We start from the raw sequence: 20,952 nt of genomic DNA, 5'->3' as shown, positions 1-20,952 counted from the left end.
TTTTGTATTGAGTTTTCTTAATGGATTTTTCTATATCATGCACATTTATGTGAGAATGTTTATAGTGTTTGTATATATGCTTCTTGGCCTTGATTTAGATATAATTATTGAATTTAATATCTTGAGTCATTTGTGGTGAATTGAGAAAGATGTAATTCATAATTAAGATCATATTTGACATTATACTTAAAGGTATATAGAGATCTAACAGAATATATTGATTAATGATCTCTTTTGATTATGAAATTCAGATGTAACTCATGATTAGTGAAGCTAATCAAACATAGAGAGGAAAATCACATGTAATTGTTGTGATACAACAACAACCACAACAACAATTACAACAGCAACAAAAGTCCCCCATATATATAAGCCCTACTTATCAAACAAAATAATCAAGCAAATAGCATAAACTAGAATATATAGGTAAAGTTAATGTTCAAAAAATTAGCATGGATTTGTACAACATAAGGTTAGAGCCAAGCAAGTAATTATTTCCTTCACATTATTTTGAGAAATCACATCTAGTTATGAGATATGCCAAACAATTTTATAATATATATATTGCTTAAGCAATGCGCAACAAATAAAATCCTATAGCAAAACATGCAAAAATAATATAAAAGAGCAAATGGTATAAACATTAAGAGACTATATAATTGCTCAAGAGGAAAAAAGTATGCATTGGCATGATGTGAGGTTGGAGCTAACTCTAGATCATTACTTCCTAAGAAATATAATAAACAACATGCAAAACAAGATGATTGAGCAAATGGTATAAAGAAACATCAATTTAGAATAGCTCAAAGGAAAATAATGGGCATTGATCGGTACGATTTGAGGCTCTCAAGTTATCCAAAATGTTGTTTGCCTCACTTCTTTAGAAATCATATGAATGTGCAAGAAAAAAATAATTTTACAAAAAAAATGTAGAAGAAGATAATATAGAAAATGGTAATTAAAGACCAAAAGGCAGTTTGATTGCTCAAAAGAGAAGAAATGTCATAGATCAGCAAAATGTGGCTTGAGTTATAACTAATTAGCTCAAATTATTATTAATTTGCATCTGCCATTTCTTCAGAGGTCATGCTAAAAACCAAAAACAGATCAACCAATGTAATTTTGCATGAACAAGGAGATAACCAAACAAATGGTAAAATTTCTTACTTAAAAAAAAAAAGGGAGTGGGTAGAGAATTTTTTCTGTATTACTTCCTGAGAACATGCATGCATTTGAAGACAATCAAATATATATATATATATATATATTACCACTTAATGCATGTAAGCACTATTATGCAACAACTAATACATTCTAAACCTTAGTGTCATCCTTTGAAGGCCTACATTTTGCATAACAATGACATGAATCAAATATCCAGCTCTGCTAGTACACTTTGCTATTAGCTGCTTGAATCAATGTTTCAGTACTGTGACAAGGTTCATTTAATTTTGCTAAACTTAGTATAGGGATATTACCTAATCTCATCAATCAAGCATGAAACACAAGTATAATGAGCAAGGAAAAGGAAACTTTCAAGGCTAAGAGAGCTGAAAAGAGTGTAAGAACAAACCTTAGAATTCCATAGAAGCAACAAATTAAAAAAGAATGATTTTTTGGTCTCATCAATATATATATAACAATACATCTGCAACAACACACTAATTAAGAGCATATATCATCAAAGAAACATCCTGAAAATTTCATAGTTCTCATTTTCATCAACAATATTAACATCATTAAGTATATATATATAGTGTTTAACAATAAACACAAAGCTCATAATGATCAAATAACAAGATATAATCAACTCATCAAAGAATCAGTACTTACTACCTATCTGTACATATATAACAATGAAAAATCCATAGTATATATGTATAAATATATATATTAGATACCATCTTCACGAAATATTAAAAGCCAAAGATGAACCCTAACTATCCTTGTTAGGGTTCATGATGTTGACCAAGTCTTAGCTCCAAATCAACCTCTTCTTCACCTTCCTTCATCTTCTCCCCTCCATCTTCCAATCCTCCACCATCAAACCTCATGCTCAAACTCAATGGAACATCCTTATTAAACAAACTTAACTCCTGTGGCCTCCTAACGCCTTCATCCTTCCCTAGAGAAGAAGATGCACTGCAAGTGAAGTTAAACAAAGGATAAGGATAAAGAGGCATTTGGTTCATATATGATTGTTGATGATGAGCATAGCCACTAAACTCTGTCTTCTTCGCAAGATTAGTCGGAGGTTGCCTCATCTTCGCTCGATCCTTTCTATGTATGTTCATGTGCCCGCCGAGTGCTTGTGCTGTTGTGAACCCTCTCTTGCAAAACATACACTCATAAGACCGACCGGTCCCTGCATCATCATTCACTTGCTCCGCTGACTCAGCCTCATCGCTCGACACCTTTGTTTCGCTCTTCTTCCCTCCTTCCATCAGCTTCAAACTCTTGTTCAATTACAAAGCTAACAACAGTTGTTCATGTTGAAATGATCATGGAGAGGAGAAGGGAATGATGAAGAGGGTTATGTAGGGAAGGGAAAGAGCTAAATAAAAAAGGACAATGGAATAACATTGCTATTGTCATTAAGGATTAGTGTTTAGAGTGTTTGTGAGTGGGACACGGCTTTGACGTATTGTTTTTGAAGTTTGGATATTACTTCTTGGCCGGCAATGCCATTTATCCATCTTCTCCTACTCATTTCCATATATATCTTCATTTCTCTCTATTCTTTACTAGTTTACTTGGACTTCTAGCTCAGTTCTAACTTCAGTTGAGTTTATTCATTCAGTGATACATATATATATATATATATTTTTTTGAAAAGGTGATACATATATATATATATATATATATATATATCTGCCAACACGGTTTTTTTTTTTAGAGGAAACACAATGTAAATTGTACGTCAGAGTTGAACTATATTAGTGCATGTGCTTGAGAGCATGACTTCTTTGTTTGGTGGTCTTCATGAGCTAGTCTTCGTTTTGTTGAACCATTTACATGTTGGAATTGGAAGCTTGGGTTGTTTTTCTATTTATAAGACTCTAGTTTGTTATTGACTTTATTCAACTTGAATTTATTATGATCTTTCCTATATGTATTTCTTTGGTTTTGTGATTGCAAGTTAATTAATTGGGAATAATATTGGAGCTAGTTTCTTAATATGTTAAACAATTTTGATTAAAGGAAATGTTAGTGAAGTATTATTAATTTGTTTTTAATTTTATAGAGATTATTCAAGGATATTTCTTATGTTGTTTTACTAACAAAGTTTTGTTTCAGAATATTGAATGGTATGTTTATTAATTGGCATTAACATGAGTGTATATATTCGTTGATTTGGTAAAAATCAATGATGTTTATGTGTCTGATAAAAAATTTATTTTTCATTGTAGTTGCAGAGAAGTTTATATCTCATGTAAAAAAAACTAATTAATGGGAATGTTTGTTGTGAGAATATTTATATATTAGAATTGGAAATAATAGTTTGTTTTTCCCATTAACAGAGATGTTTAAATTCTTATGGTATGTTTTATAAAGTTGGACTTGTTAATCAAGCATCACCATAATAAAAAGCTATTAGATTGATTCTTTATCTATTTATGGCTTTTACACTACCAAATTATTTAGTATTGATACTAGAGTCAAGTCATACTATCATTGCATATAGCTATAAAAGTTATTATGCGAATATATTAGTAAGGTCATTTGCTTGTTCTCTGATTTATTTTGTTATTGTTTGACTAATAAAATCATTTTTTACTCTTTATTTTTGAATTATTATATTTAACCAATTCATATTTAATAGTCACACGTCAATTAATCCAATAAATGATTTCCCCATATCGGTTTTACCATACTAAGTTATTTAATAATTATATCGAAATCAAGTCTTATCGCATTTTGTTTTTTCTTTCTTAAAAAAATTCCCGCGTAGAGAAATTTACATCTAGTTGAAAAAAAAATACCAAATGTCACCCGCAAACAAATAAAGAAAAAAGTTTAGCATATATCCAAAGCAATTAGTGAGAATGATTTACATAATACCTCTGAAACACCTGGCAAACAATTAATTAATTAATCAACTAACTAAACACAACTCAAATTCACAATTGATGATCATTGATGACCTCATAAAATTAAAGTGAACTAACAAAATTAACCAATAAATTGTCTTCACCCAAATGACACCATGGAATAAACTATAAATAAGATCATCATAGAGTTAATCCTTGACCCCATATCCTACAAATACAAACAATGCATTGTTTTTAGCCCCATGGCTTCTTAATATATACCCAAGTGTGAGATTTGCAAGCCTCTTTGATTAATCAAAGTATGGGTCCATCTTTGGATATGAAGAAAGGCCAAGTAAAGACACTAAGAAAATGGTCATTATTGACTGCTATAGAATTAATGCATGGAAAGCCATGCATGTTCTAATAACGCGTTACGTTGAATAGGTATTCATTTATCATTATATAATAATAATAATAATAATAATAATAATAATAATATAAAGTTTGGACGGCACTATCACTATGCCTTTTCCGTCACTGAGTTGGACACAAAGTAAAAGGATTATTGAAAGGCCTTGTCAACTGTTCATCCATTTGCACATGTTGGAGGACATTCATATATTGCATTAATAAAGAGTTCATATTGTGGGGATTCATGATGATCATGTTCTATGTTTTTCTTAGTTAGAATTGTGTTTAGATAAAAAAGAATTTATTTATCTTAGTTTGTATATTATTTAAACAAAGAGAAAATGTTAAGTATTAAGTGTAACTTTAAACACCAATTAATGAGTTTGCATGTTTCGTATGTTATTTCCTTTATTGAGTTTGAAACGGGTAGTTCTAAGGACAATGTTGTTAGCTTTAGAGAAAAGGTTGATTAAAATCTTCATCCATTCTTACTTTATTTATCTGTTGAGCTTGATCGTAAGACACCATTGCACCATCATCAACATTGTAGTTGTTGCCAAGACAATGTTTAAATGTTTACGTGACATAAATGGAGCAAGATCAATTAAATGGGGTTATAAAAAAAAACACATGTAGAAAAATATGATTATTTATTTATTTATATTAATAAAAAAATGGATAAACTACAGTTAGATTAAAAACAAAATGTGGTTATGAGAGAGAGAGAGAGAGAGCGCGAGCATATAAGTTAATTATATACATGGATATGCCTCATGATCTCCTAGTGCTGAAATGAAATGGGTTAGATAAAAAAACATCGATGCACTAAAAGGGTACTTACGATATCTAAGAGATGATTATCAGAGATAATGATTATTTGTCTTCTGTGTCACCAGGTCGTGTAATAGATTAATTGTTGTGGGTGAGTAGTTTAGTGGCAAAAATCAATGCTAAGTTCATCAATGAATAAGCTAAAGAAGTCAAAATTTTGCTTGAATGTTTGTACGGAGTCTCTTAGCTTGGATCTTTTATTTTTTTATTTTTTATTTTTTTGGAGAAACTGAGCAAAAAGCTATAGAAAACACAACAAAAACTACAGCAAACTAGAAGTGAAGATCATAAGCCACCGCCACCGCCACCGCCACCTTCTCAAGCCAGTTTGGGAGAGGCAAACCTTTGTGAAACAGAGAGACACCCGGATTCCTAAGAGCGAATTTCGTAAGTTTGTCAGCAACCAAATTCAGTTGTCTAGGGTATAATCTCCAGCCTGACGGAATAGCATTCCTTGAGGTACCCCCGAATCGTCTTGATCGTCGTATTGAACCTCCAGTTTATCCTCCTATCATCCTCCCGAATGAGCTCCACCAAAGCAATGCAATCCGAGTACACCAGTTGGGGAAACAGCTCGCAGCTTCTGCACCTCCTTAGAGCCTCCTCCAGCGCCAGCAACTCAGCTTCCGTGCTTGAATCAACTTGCCCATTTCTTGCCCCTGCAAAGACCACCCCTTTTTCACTGTTAACTAGAACAAACCCAATGCCAAAGCTTTGAGTTTTTTTCCACCCATGCCACATCAGTAAACAGAGACAGAGAGAGATTGAAAGGTCTAGAACAAAGCTTCCCTGAATTTAATTTCTGAACATTCAGCAACTCCTTCACAATAGCAATGGCTCTATGTCCCAAATTAACCAATCCAGTTTGGGTCTTCATTATTAAACACTTTGGCACATCGAGCCTTCCAAATCATCCATGCACCAGACGCCACCACAGCTTTCAAGTAAGGGCACCACTCGCACCATTCCAACTCTGAGTTATCCACTCCCCATCACACAGATGATTAATAACATTTAAATCAACCCCAAGGATAGAGCTGATGACATTCCATGCTATATGACTCTTGGTACAATTCCACAGTACATGATCATCCGTCTCTGCCCCCAGCCCACAGAAAGAACACTCTTTGTTCGGACCAACATTTAGCCGATGAAGGTAAGCAAAGGTAGGAGTTCTTCTGTACACCATCCTCCAGATAAAAACTTTGACTCTCGGACTAGTACAAAGCTTCCATATCTGCATCCAACCCTCCCAGCCCTCCTCATTAGCAACCATATCCGAGTTAATCCAAGAATAAATAGAACTAGCCAAAAAGGCTTTAATAGTTCTTTGGTTCCAAACCCACAGACTGGGATTGTCCCTATCCACCTTCCGCCTACTTATATGCTCCCAGCTAACATTGTCACCAAAGATCAACCTGCAGCCCTCTGGATTGAGACCATCCCGATCAACACAATCATTAATTGAAATATCACTCAATTGGATGTCCATATTAAGGAAAGTGGGTTTAAAATTAATCGGAATCTCAGACAACTAAGGATCATTCAGGAAATTTAATTCAGCAAGATTGCACTCCCTGATCCAACAATTAGGCCTGATCTTCAAGGTGACCTTACAGATCAATCTATAAAAACAAGAAGCCCGAGCAGTATGCTTAATGTTCCAGCAGTGAAAATCACCATACTTAAGCTTGAAAATATGCACCCAAAGTTTATCATCCGAATTCAAAACCGAGAAAACATTTTTAGACATTAACGCAAATTTGGCATTCCTTAGATTCCTAATACCAAGGCCCCCATCAGCTTTATCAAGTGTAGTAGTGCTCCAACCCAAAGTGTGAAAGCCACTACGATTGGTTCTCCCACCCCATAAGAATTTCCGAGCAACTTGGGAAATCTGGTCCAGGATAGAATCATGAATGGCAACACAAGATAACTGATAGGTAGTGATGGGCATCAGAATACTGTTAACCAGAATAGCTCTACCAGCAAGCGATAAATTATTAATGCTCCAAGCTTTAACACAATTATACGCTTTGTTAACAAGGGGTTGCAAACAGGTTTTGCTAATTCTTTTAGGACTAATCAGGGAACCCAAATACTTAAAGGGTAAGAACCTTCTTTCATGTTAAGAATATTCAATATAGCCTTACGAACTCTTCTGTTAGTCTAACAAGAAAAATGCACAGAAGATTTGGATTCATTCGGTGTTTGCCCAGTTAGATCATTATAAATGGATAAGCAAGTGTTGCAAGCCCTAGCAACTCTACGAGAGGCCCTAGAAACAATAATTAAATCATCGGAGAACATCAAGTGATTAAAATTGCTACTCAGTCTATTATCATTCCCCAAAATTCAACCATAAACATGGCCTGGTTAAGTAAGGCAGATAAATTCTGGGACACGTGCAAGAAAAGATATGGAGAGAGATGATCACCCTGCCTAAGCCCTCTACTACTCGAGAACCAGTTAGAGACTTGGCCATTAATCAACAAAACATAATTGGCATTAGAAATACAGACCCGAATCCAATTAACCCAAACAGTCGGGAAATTCATGAGGTGGAGAGTAGCACGAACAGCTTCCCACTCAACCATATCATAAGCTTTCGCTATATAGATTTTATGTAACATCCTCGGGAGACACCTAGTATCAGAATCTAAGGAATGCACTATTTCTTGGACTGCAATGATGTTATCAAAGCTACACTTACCAGCAAGAAAAGCACATTGCGCAATCCCAACAATCTTATGAATCACATTCTTCAAACGATTCGTCAAGATTTTTGCAAGAATTTTATAAGATACATTACACAACGAAATAGGTCAAAAATCCAAAACACTGTGAGAGTTGTCAATCTTCGGAATGAGCACCACGAAAGTTTTACCCCAGGATAGAGGAAATCTAGCATTGCTAAAGAAAAAGGAAATAGCCTTGAAAAGAGGCTTTTTGATAAGGTCCCAATAAAAGAGATAAAATTCTAAGTTTAAACCATCCAGACCGGGACTCTTACATTTAGCCATACCTTTAATAGTATTGAGGATTTCCCGGTAAGTCACGGGTTTAATCAAAAGAAGCCCATCTACATTAGGAATACCATTATGATCTGGAGGAAGATTAGTAACCAAATCGGAGAAGGACCACCTACTATGAGACTTCCACAATTCTTGATAAAAAAATTAAACGAAGAAATTTTCAATAGCCCCTTATCAGATCACACATTACCCAAACAGTCTTGAATGAGCGAAATTTTATTCCTATGAGTACAAAGATGCGCCATATTATGGAAAAACTTAGAATTAAGATCTCCCTGTTTAAGCCATAGCATGCGAGCTCGTTGAGCCCAGCAGATGCTATTTTGCTTGAGCAGGGCAGTGTGCCGGTTATTAAGAGCTCAAAGACACCTATGGTCAAGAGAAGAAGGGTCAGTGGAACTGTCAAGCCTCTCAATAAACTGGATGTCATCCTCAGTTTTGATGATATCTCTATCCAAAGGAGACAACCCCGAAGAGCTCCAAGAAATCAGGTTTTTCCTAGTACGAGCCAGAAGATGGGAAAAGGCATGCAAGGGGGAAGCAGAAGACTCAAACATCCAAGCTCTACTCACCGCGTCATGACAACCCTTATACTCCAACCAAAAATTTTCGAAATGGAAAATTCTCTTTTTAAAACCAGAACACACGACTTTTCAAAAGCAAAGGATTATGATCAGACGAAATGCGGATAAGATGAGAAACAGAGTAAGACTCATGCAAACCAATTCAATCTAAATTAGCAAGGAATCTATCCAGCCGAGCCCAGCGATGAGCACACCCCAATTGGCCATTGCACCAAGTAAAAGGCACCCCAGAAAAACTGAGATCAAACAAATTATTCCCACTAATAAAATCGTTAAATAATTTAGACTTAGCTGCATAATGGTTGAAACTTCCCCCACGATGTTCATCCTCAGCACCAATGGCATTGAAGTCGCCCGTAACCAGCCAATGGATGCCAATATGCGCCAGTTTGGTAAGCTTCTTCCAAACCTGAATCTGGGCTGACAAGATCTGGGGATTATAAACTACAGAGAAAATCATACCTTTGAGATACTTCGACGAGATAACCAGATGTAACACATTGCGAGACATCGCTAGTGGGGTAACAGCGCCCACATCTTTCCTCCAAAGGGTAAGAATCCCGCCAGACAACCCAAGAGTCGGAACCGCTGCCCAGTCCCAGTCCTTCGTCAGTCGCCTGCAAAACTTGATACAACGTTCTTCATTCTCTCTCGTTTCCACTAGACAAACCACAAGAGGTTTGTGCTTCCTCAGGAGATTCTAGATTTGATTTTTCGTGGCAGAGTTAGAGAACCCTCTGCAATTCCAACACAAAATATTAGTGATAGTTGTGTGATTCATGGAAAAACCAATAGGATAAACAAAACAAAGAAACTATGCAGCACAAAAGCTGAACACAGGTATTAATATGAGCTATTTCTCCCTTTCTTGGCTTTCGAGGCTGCACGCACGGCTCCTCTCTTAGCTACCGCCTCAGCTTTAGCTTCCTTCTGGTACTGAACCAAGGTCATATCCTTATCAGATTCCACCCTATCACTTGAGTTATCCGTCTCTCCAGCCACCACACCGACTGATTCAGGCTTTTGAAGAGCATCTAGTATACGATCCATAAGGTTATTATGGCAAGAATCTTTCCTTCTTAACCCATGACTCCCCGGAGACACATATCTGTCCCCTCCTTCAAGCCGCAGCCCAAAAGAGGAGATTAAGATAGGTTGTGAAAGGAGAGGCTCTTCCATAATATTCTTCCCTTTGTCTCTTCTTTTTTGGATCTCCAAATAGTCAGACTCCACTCGAATCTCCGCTTGGTCCAGGGTCCTAACAGCCTCCCCAGCAGGAACCTAGCAGTAAAGATCTGGACAAACACCCACTTTCTTCCTGTTTCCACCGTCTTGTTCCATCAAATCACCGTTAAAGAAACCCTCTCTTACCCTACCGTTCCCAGGATCCGTAGGGACACCAACGGGTAGATCAAGATTCGACTCCGGAGCCCGTTCCTCTGACATTTGATCCATCCCGAGGAGAGCATCATCCCTATGCCTAGAAGCATGGCCCCCACGCATCGAACGGCTTCCCCCTCGATTAGACCGAACCCCAGAGCTGGTAGACACATGTCGACCAACAGAGGACATTTGGCGCTCGCTACTCAGGTGTCCCTTCCATGTGGCGTCACCCTGTGCTCCCTCCTCTCCCTTACGGTCCGAACCAGTAAACTGGCTGTTTCCCCTCCCCCGCCGGCGTTGCACCACCATCCACGGTCCATACTGTCCGTCATCCTCCTTCGCCATCTCAGCTTCCTTGGGACAATCTTTTCCTTCCGCAGCAAGAAGAGATCGGAGCGCCTCCCCCTCTTCCACATCCACATCCACTTGCATGTGCAGCTGATCCTGAAGAGACGCATCCTCCAGTATCCCATTCCCATGACCTCCTCCAGGGGAACGAGAAATATCAGTTGAGCAAACATCCTCTCCATGACCGATAAGACCATACTTAAAGCAAAAGACTGGAAGTTTTTCATACACCACAGCCACCATGCTACGATGCTCCTCATCCCCAATCCAAAACCCCCGTTTTAATGGCTTGGACAAATCTATTTCCACACAAATGCGAGCAAACTTTGCTCGAGAGATTTTTTTTTCAATGTGATCATCGACCTTCAAAAGCCTACCGAACTGTTCTCCCACAAGCTCCAAGATCTCCGCAGCCCAGTATTCAATTGGAAGATGATGAAGTTGCACCCACACCGCCGCCAGATGTAGTTTCTCAAACGCTGGTTGAAAGTGATTCTTCCAAGGAGTAAGTTGCAACACCATTCCACCAATTGTCCAGGGTCCCTCCCAGAGCACCGACTCCACCATCTCCGGCTTGTCACAATGGATGAGAAAAAACCCATTTGACATGTCCGACACAGTGAACGGACCCATCCCTCTCCACATTTCCAGAAGCAACCTCCGGACCACCTCCAACGGAGGGGCTTTTCCCAAGAACTTGAGAAACAAACTGTTGCTCATTTTGCAAATTGCACGTTCCTTTAACTTCTTGCCCACAAACACTACATCGTTAACCGATTGCTTCAGTTTTTCCAAGTTCTCCTTCTGGTTAATGTGTGGCTGGTGGATCAACGGATACAACCTCCTTATGCTTCACCACATTAGCCCAGGAACGATGTCCATCAGGTGGAGCAGACGTTCCCCCCCTTCTCGGAGCTCCTCCCCCACTCGCTATCGCAAGCGGGGGTGAAACAAACAAACGACAAGAAACCTCTCTCAGTTACATAAGGATCAGAAGGACGACCACCAGCTTGGATCTTTTACTTTCAAGTTCATGCTTCATAACAAATTTAGTTCATTATTAATAAATATGAGAAACATAATAAAATATAATCAACGTATATAATAACCACAATTGAATATAAAAGCATGACTATAAATTAAATAATTTAAATAGTATTAAAACTTTTACTAAGTAGAAAATTACAAATATATATGTTTTAGTTTTTATTCTTAAATTATTAAATATCAATATTGTAATATACACGTACCATGATAGACTATTTGATTCCCCTACACGGTTTTGAGAGTTCAACTTTCAACTATTGCGTTGTTGAGGCTTAAAATAAAGGTGATTAGTAATTTCCACTAAAATTTCAAAATAGAAATATTGCAATCTCATAAATAAATTAAAATTATAAAAATAAAATAAAATAAAATTAGTTCAAATTTAACCATATTTAACTCTTGCTTAACAAAGTTCCACGACAAATAATCTGGCTTAACCATGGTTATATCTTGAGTAATATTTTTCGGTGATGAAACCACAACAAAATAGAGTTGTTATTATCCAAACATAATCTCTGCCTCTACTTGATCAATAAACCGTGATTAAATTCTTGAAGAAAGATCATGTTACTACTGATTAGAAGAGTCATGTAAAAAAACATAAAGACAAAATAAAGAGAAGAAATAGAAGTGAACATCCTTCTTGAAGACTTGCTAAAAGAATACTCTCCTAATCAACTAATAATCCATTTGGAGCTAAACCCCAAGACTAAATTTGTATGTTAACTTTTAAAGTCAGTTCCTCGATATTCAAAATTCTATACTAATAGTCTTCTTTGTCAAGGGGGCTTAACAAGAGATTCAAATTAAACTAATTTAGATCTCTGTGTGACGTCCTTGAGAGATATAGAAAAGAAAAAAAAAAAAAAAGTACTCAACATTATAAAAGTTTAATTTAAAATAAACACAATGATTACACATTTGGAATTCTCTAAAATGCCTTTGTTTACAAAGGCATTTTAGAGAATTCCAAATGTATTTTGAGCTTCATGACCAATTCTATATTAGCTTAATTATTTCTTAAGGATGATAAAACACAATTATTTTAAGATAACCTTAATTGCTAGGATTATAACCTCTAATGATCTTGGAAATTTTCAAACTTATGAGAATTTAGTATCTCAAAGATAATTTCTAATCTATTCCAACTCATTCCAGCTAGATCATATATTATGATTATTATTAATTCTCCCTCTCTTTGGAGGAAGTGCTAGTCAGGCAAACATTATATAAATAACATATGGAAAGTAATGCTTCGACAAAGAATAGCTTCACATTTATTTCTTTCCCTTTCCAAAAAGCCATTATCTTCATCAGAGAACTCCCAAAACCTTTGTTAGTGGATACAAGCCATAGGACACAGATAAAGAATGAATATCATGTTAGTCACATCATCAATCTTTTCTTGATTCTATTGTCAAATAATGATATAATAAAATTATAGTATTTAAGTGTGTGTGTGTATATATATAGAATAAGTGGCACCTTAGTTTTGATCTAGACTTGTTGTTTATATTTTATTTTTCTCTTGTAAATCTCCAAAATGATTCAGACTTTTAGCTTTCATATTTCACATTTCCTTTAACTTTTACTTTCATATTTGTTGAAGGAGAAAATAAAAATAGAGGAAAAGCAAAGAAAAGTTATCTTTTATTTGACCAATCAAAGATAAGGAAAAGATTCTCCAACTCCTTTTTTTTCATTTATGCAAAATAAATTTAAATAAAGGGAATAATTAGACTTTTTAATTTGGAAATCCAATGAATTGGAGTAAAGAATTCAACATAATGGAATGGTCTTAGGTTTTAGATTTAGGAGACATGAACAAGAGATAGATAGAAGTGCAATACTTGGCCACCCTATCCCTAAACCAAAAGAAGCCACAAATCCAATAAAAAAAAGTCTTGAAAATGAGAACCATTATATATCCAACAATCACCTATTATTCTTTCCACACGTTTGACTAAAGAAAACCAAATATTTTGTCATTGTTAGCATAAGTTCATTAAATTTGATTAGGTGAGCGTGATTTCAATTTTTTTAAAAAAATAAATAAATCACTCAAAATTTATTTAAAATAAGTGATAAATACAAATTAGAAGAAGTACAATGCAAGAAAAAAAAGAGAGATACATAGACTCCAGGGCAAGAAAATATTGAGGTAAAGTGTCAAACCATCAAAGATGATTAGATATAGAAGCAAAAGAAGGGGATAGAAAGAACTTCATTGCGATGATTTAAATCAACATTTTAGGTTAAAAATTATTATTTTAGATTAATGATGAGATTTAATCCACTTATTTCTTAGTTCATTTCATACCTAACTTGATGCATGAAAGTTAATTAGAGACCTAGATCATCTAGGGTTTGGAGTAGGCCATAGTGATGTCTTATTAATGGCAAGCTCATCACTTCATATATGACTAACAAACAACTCAAGAAATCATTATGTACATTTTCTTGTGATGAATTTGGACAAAGGGAGAAGGGTGGATGGAGAATGAGCAATCAATGAAGTGAGAGCGAAGAAAAGAAAGTGAAAAAAAGGTTTTGGGGTTGTAGGAAGTGACCTAGTTAACTTTTAGGGAACCTATTAAAGGAAAATCTTTGCACCACCAACACAACGTAGGGAAATGGAAAAAAAAAGTCCATTAGCCCCATGTTGGAGAACATCTAAGATATTAAATTCTAAGTCTCAACAAGCAAGTTTGTTGCATAGATTAATGTTAATTTGCAAACCCAAGTGTTGCATAGATTAATGTTAATTTGCAAACCCAAGTGTTGCACTAATAAAGGCCAATTAAACTCTCTAATAAACGGTGTTAATTTATAATTTGGCTCACTCATATTAAATGGGTTGGGTTGGATTTAAATAGATTTGGGTTTAAATATATTAATTTAATAATTGATTCATAAAAATTGTGTTAAATCAGTCAAATAGTCATCATGTAAGGCATACAAGAAAAATATTATTTAAACTCTAAATAATTTAATTAGCTAAGTCCACTAGAGCTCGATCATATTTTAATTTTTCTGTTGATTTCTGCTTATCAATTTTTGAAATAAAAATAATAAAAAAATTATATTTACCTACATACCCTCACAAAATTTATTGTTTCATATATATATATATACTTCTTTGAAAACTTTCTTCCTTTGACTAGCATTGGTTATGGGAGTGAATTACAAATTAGACATAAAAAAATATATCATTGCCTGTCACTTAAATAACTTGAATGTTTTTGTTTGTTTTTTTTTTCTTTTAATATGTTTGTTAGGTGTCTAAAACACATATTCTATTCAAAAGAATCCCTAATTGATTCCTTATCCTATTCAAAACAAGTAGAATGGAAGAATAACAACAACACCAATATAATATTCTCCAATTATAAGAATGAGATCCTCCACACATATAAGCAAGATGTACAAGAGACAAACAATTAATTAAAAGGAAACTAATTAGTGATTGTTAATTAGTGGAATTAACTTTACCCAAAGTCTTGCAAGATGGAAAAGCATAAATGGAAAAAATATAGTTTAGTGGTGAGTGTCAAATCAAAGAGATGCAATGCTACAAAGGAATCTAAAAAAATTAATGAGAAAGAGGAAGGAGAAGGAGAAGGTGCACCTCATCTGTCAAGTTGGCTTTGCACAACATGCATACTTTATATCTGAGGCTGTGTGTTTGACCAATTGAGAATGTAAATGAATAGGGAATGGGCCAAAGGGGGGAATCAAGAGTGCACCTATCAACTCAATACAGTGATAGAACCATGTGCACATTATTAGCCACCAAGGACTTCGTTTAACTGGTAGATCTACATTAAATTCAAAGTGAAAACTTGTCCATGGAGGGTTTACACACTCTATTGTGAAAGAAAATTGATTCCTCAATTGCTCATTTTTGAGTCAAAACTTGTTCATGGAGAGTTTATACACACAGACCATCGTGAGAGAAAATTGATTCCTCAATAACTCATTTTGGAGGGAAGAGAGTTATAATCTTTTTATTGTGAATGTGGTGTTCATTCATTTGTCTTGTGTTTTGGTTTGTATTAAATTATTAAAAAAATTAAATTGATTAGATTCGATGATACTTTGGAGTTATTTTCATTTATTCCTTTAAAGATATTTCAATTCACAATGTAATTTATTTTTGTAAAAATATAAATAAAATTTTTTAAATATTAACTGTAACATATGCATATATGCAAAATAAACAAATAACATGTTTTTTTTACTTATGTTGTTTAATAAATTTATTGGTTATCTATTTTTTTCAAAAGAATAATAAAAATGATAATTTGTAATCAATCTGAAATTGAATCATTGACTTTAAAAAAAAATATTGACTTGAAGCATCTGATCCAAGAAAAACTTTTGTCAATTTATTGGGATGAGTAAGTGTTAATATATGAAATCTCCATCTCGGATATGATTACTTCTAGTATCATCTGAATTTTACATTTTGTTTAATTTAAATCAAGTGATTTATCTCCTTATTTTTAAAAAATGTATATATATCAAAAATAAGTCTTGTTTGATAAGGTGTTTCAATTATTTTTAGATATTATACATATATGTTTGCTGCAAAGAAAAGAGCTTATGAAATTATATGGAATAAGCAACGTATTGTTGGAACTTAGGAAATAATTATAATTAACATAAAATCTAAATCTGTGTGACAACTAGGGTAACAATATTTTTAAGTTTAATAAAATTTTAGTTATGTTAAAAAGTATAAATAGTTATGAATTAATACATATTTAGTTAAGTGAAGATTTTTTTTTTTGTCTTTTTATAAATGTGAATAAACCAATTTAAGGTATGCACAAATATGAAATTAATATCTCAATAAACATACGTAAGTTGCAGTTCAAACTCATCTTCTTGATAAAAACATGAATACCTTAAGCAGGTAATATGGTATTAATGGTCTAAAAAATTATTGGCATGAAGTGAAGACTTGGATCCAAGTGTGGTAATTAATCTGATTCACTCTCTCAGCCTCTAAAAAAGTCTAGTGTGATGTAATCATGTTGATGTGGAAGCATGGGCTAACAAGACCAAAATTAAACCTCCAACCAGATGGAATATGCTCCAAGGAAAATAAAACTTAAAAGCAATCTAAAGTGATAAATGTTAATATTATTCAGGAAGTTGGTGGCAAGTTGAAGAGTATGATGAAATTCCAACAAATCAAAGTGCATGTCATGACTCATTGTTTGTTGACATGCATTGATTGAATGGTAAAAGGATGCAATGCATTTGGCTATGCTTTTTGGCCTTTGTCATAATAAATAAGTCCAGTGATTGATGGTTAAGTTTGTCTAATGACAATTCTATATTTCATAATCTTATCTAAGTCGAATACTTTTTAGCCTAATATTAAGAAAATAAATGGGGTTTAGTCATTGACAAGTATTAGCTATAGAATTTTAAGAAAATTTTGCTTGCATACCCTTGCAATTACTAATATGCCCTTACAAAAGGCATCTTTGATTACATATTTTGTAAAGGATTTTTTTTTAAATATATACATATATCGTTAAAAGTTTTTTTGTTTTTCAAAAAAAATTTTTTTTGATAAACCGTAGTGTTATTAAGAAATAAGAAATTTTTAAACATTCAAACTATACAAATAGCCTAAAAAAACCTATGGAACAGGGGTGGTGTGGGAATTGGCATAGTGGCACACGCAAAAGGGCAATGTGGTCATTCTTCGTTCTAAAGAAAAAGCTTTTCGAACAAAATTTTAAAGAATTTGCACTGATGATTAGGAATTAGTACAATTTAAAAAATAAAATTAAAAAGGGAAGTATTATTAAAAAAATACTTGCAAAATTAATCTAAATATTGCACTATGATTTAAGTTGAACTTACAAAATTTTATAATATATAGATTTATATTTGGTCTTTTACTATAAATAAATAAAATATAATTTGCTTTTTTAATAAAATTTTTCAATTGGTTTTTGGGTGTTAAGTTTTTTTAACATAAAACAACAACATATTTTTGCATGTATGAAAGAATTAAAAAAAAACAAATATTAAAGTAATTAATGCAGAGCAAAAAATATTTTAATATGACTATATATATATCGGTGGATTTGGATTGGAGAAGTCACCTCCAAAGATTAATTATTTAAAGGAGATCTTAAAGCTAGCAATTAATTAACCATGTTTATGCCAATATCTGTCAACATCATAAAATATGTATTTATACATGTATTTACATAATTAAGACATATATATTTAATAAAATATCTTTATCAAAGTGTCACTTGAAGAAGCTCAGGCTGGCCACATACAAAAAAATTTGTTGACCAAGCCACCAATTCATGTCATCTCTATCAAGCCATCAAACCATACTCTTCAACTTTTCCTTTGTCATTGATTTAGGCTTCCTTGTCTCCATTAATTGATACACAATTGACTATACAAACATTAGTTTGAATTAATGTTTTCTTTTCTTTTATTAATTTATGATTTTCAAAGTTTAATCTATTCCATCTAACAAAGTTTTCCACGCTAATGGACCATATAAGTCTTACTATCAAATAATGAATCAAACACATCTAATAATAGTTCATACTGAATAATTAATCAATAATTTCTCCTTTCTTTCTCAAGTTTCGAATCAAGCAAATTTAACTAAATTCTCATATTAGTTTAAATTTTATTTTATTAACATAAATAATTCACGGGACCAACCCTAACTTTTGAATTTTGAGAGGTAAAATATCAACTCTTCTATTATAGAATGGTCAATTTTGAACTTTTTGATCAACTGAAAACATATAAATATTTTCTTAATTCTAATGATATATATATATATATCTTGTATTTGTTACATTGTTTTTCAATGTATGCATTAAATAAAAGAGTCCATTAGAAGAGTGGGGCCGGTGGTCAAGTAGTGAGTGAGAGAGTGTTTGAGATTGAGACGTATAATCAAAGACAAAATTGTGTCTAGGTTCTCCTCCCAGTCATATATATTCATATATATATATATATATACACACACAAGAAAAGATCATTTGGGGGCGTTCCTATGAACGCCCATTAAAAAAAAGTAAAGAGATAATTAAGAAGAGAGAGATAGGACAAGATTGGTTGATGAATAGTATCATAAACAGTGTCGGGCCATTGTAGCTCTTCAGATTGAATTGTTAAGTTGTGCCTTGGTTATAGATTTGTCGTAATACTATTCATTTGCACAATAAATTCTGAATGAAAATTGTTGAGACCGTTGGATTTCAATCCAACAAATCAACATCAACGTTCGTAGATACATGATCTACCAATGTACTCAGAAGATACAACCTCTCTATATATATATATATTGCTGCTACTTCTAAGTTAATAACTCAAAATCAAAGAAAAAAAATTTGAACAACTCACTCAAAAGGAAAATGATTGCATTTTGGTCCCATATACACCCAAAATCTTTTGACCTGTCTAATCAACTATCACTGTTTCTTTGCCTTTGTTTTTCCCTTCTTGTATAAAGTTATTTTTCTTGGATGACCTGCTATATGGAGAAATGGTAAAAATATCTTTCTTGTTTGCTTTTCAATATTTATTTCTATAATTATAATTTTAAATTTTAAATATAATTTTTATATTCTCGAGCGTATATTCAAAATGTGGATAAATTATATTTACTAAAATAACAGGAGAATATAACTAATATAAATTGAAGGGAAAAAAAATACAAAATCAGTCCACTAGTTGTGGAGATGGAAAGACAACAACCAGAAGAAAAGAACAACTGAATAAACCAGGATATAGAAGGAACACATAACAAAACAAATTAAGTATAAAGAGAGAAGAAACAAAAATAGGATAACCCTGGGAACCGCAGGGAAACATCACCTAGGAGCAGACCAAGAGTACGTACTCCTTGCTGAAACTTCCTACTAAGCCATCCTTTCATCTTGATCGCCTACGTCGGAGTGATGACCCAAGAACTTTAAGGTGTGCTTGGTCAACATAGCTGAAGCTTCCAACTTGGCCTTCTTGGCATCCGGGGCTGCTGTAATCATAACAAAAGCATATAAATAATTTCGACAATAATAGTGGAACACGATGAGAATTTATCATGGAAATTGCAAGCATTTCTTTTAAGCAAAATATTCCAAATTATGAACCTACCAATGAGATCCCTTATTTTTCTTGAGGTGTGGGCAAGTTAGGCTTTCCAGCTACCCCAAAGCTCCTGTAAGGATCTCTAGTAGGTTGGGGAGGCTAAACACCTGAGTAAAATAATGCCATAAACGGTTTGCTATTAGATAAAGAATTAGCATGTGGTTAACTAATTCAATTGCCTTATGGCATAAAACACTAATGGATGTTAGATGCCTGTTAAACCTTTTGGTCCCCAAGTTTTCTTAGGTGAGAATGCGATTATGCCAATCTAATCAATTGAAAAGGTTGATTTTTCGAGGGTATGCGCCTTTCCAAATAGTATGTGTTGATGGGCAAAATGGTATCGCTGTGATGGAGGAAACCGTAGAAAAACATGATAATAAATTAACCTTTGGAAGTTAGGCTCCACCTCTTACAATCACTAGATCCCTTGGGATTGGAGACACTAGTTCTATGTTTGTCCAAAATCACGGGATCAATCTAAAATCTGGGTGATTGAAGAAAGTGTAACAATTCAAGAGAGATTTCAAATTGTCTCTGAGACGTCCTAAATAATTCTAGCCAAAGGTACATGGGTGTATAGTTGTTGACCCATTTGTCGTACCAAAAAAGAGTACTAGCACCGTCCCATATTTCTAGGAATGTACAAGCTCTAAATGCAAATGAGCATTTGAGAACTCCATTCTAGAAGTAGGATTTTCTTCAAGGGGTTGGCAGAATAGATTACATGTCTTGGCATCCTAATAATAATTATATTGGATCACCTTAAAACCACATTATGGGATTCCATTTGCTATCTTCCACCACCATTAACCTAGGAGGGCATAATTGAATTCCTATAGGTTCAAAATACAATATCCTTCATGCTCTCTTAATTTATAAAGCCACTCCAATTTACTAAATGAGACCCCATATGGGTCCAAACCTGACTAAAAGAAGTTTCTCTTGATATGGTCAATGGCTTTGATCACCCAGTGCTGTAACTTGAAGATCAACATCCAACATGTGGGTATAGAGGAGACAGACATAGTTAATAAAGGTTAATCCGTCACCTAAAGAAAGAAATTTTACTTTTCATACAGGTAACTTAGATCTTGTCTTCGCAAAAGGATTTTCCCAATTTGTCTT

The 20,952-nt window shown here is 33.9% G+C and overlaps 2 protein-coding genes across 2 annotated transcripts; both read right to left on the bottom strand.

Moving 5' to 3' along the window:
- Positions 1 to 1,784: 1,784 nt before the first annotated feature.
- On the bottom strand, positions 1,785 to 2,540 carry LOC120280809 (transcriptional regulator TAC1-like). The gene is made up of 2 exons (XM_039287759.1): positions 2,227 to 2,540; positions 1,785 to 2,142 (listed from the first exon to the last, which is right to left on the bottom strand). The coding sequence occupies exons 1-2, from the start codon at positions 2,442 to 2,444 to the stop codon at positions 1,950 to 1,952; spliced, it is 411 nt and encodes a 136-aa protein (XP_039143693.1). The 5' UTR covers positions 2,445 to 2,540; the 3' UTR covers positions 1,785 to 1,949.
- Positions 2,541 to 9,738: 7,198 nt separating this feature from the next.
- Positions 9,739 to 11,346, bottom strand: LOC120273259. The gene is made up of 2 exons (XM_039279890.1): positions 10,267 to 11,346; positions 9,739 to 10,176 (listed from the first exon to the last, which is right to left on the bottom strand). Exons 1-2 carry the CDS (start codon positions 11,344 to 11,346, stop codon positions 9,739 to 9,741), a joined length of 1,518 nt encoding a protein of 505 aa, XP_039135824.1.
- Between the last annotated feature and the right edge of the window lie 9,606 nt (positions 11,347 to 20,952).

The sequence above is a fragment of the Dioscorea cayenensis genome, chromosome 2 (genome assembly GCF_009730915.1).
Source record: "Dioscorea cayenensis subsp. rotundata cultivar TDr96_F1 chromosome 2, TDr96_F1_v2_PseudoChromosome.rev07_lg8_w22 25.fasta, whole genome shotgun sequence".
Taxonomy (NCBI): domain Eukaryota; kingdom Viridiplantae; phylum Streptophyta; class Magnoliopsida; order Dioscoreales; family Dioscoreaceae; genus Dioscorea; species Dioscorea cayenensis.
This window is presented reverse-complemented; position numbering and strand designations above follow the sequence as displayed.

Coding starts and splice junctions, on each gene's coding strand:
- LOC120273259 (XM_039279890.1), bottom strand. CDS start 11,346: ATGAGCAACAGTTTGTTTCTCAAGTTCTTGGGAAAAGCCCCTCCGTTG. Junction 10,177..10,266: donor CGGATCCTGGGAACGGTAGG/GTAAGAGAGGGT, acceptor CTTTACTGCTAG/GTTCCTGCTGGGGAGGCTGT.
- LOC120280809 (XM_039287759.1), bottom strand. CDS start 2,444: ATGGAAGGAGGGAAGAAGAGCGAAACAAAGGTGTCGAGCGATGAGGCT. Junction 2,143..2,226: donor AATCTTGCGAAGAAGACAGA/GTTTAGTGGCTA, acceptor CTTCACTTGCAG/TGCATCTTCTTCTCTAGGGA.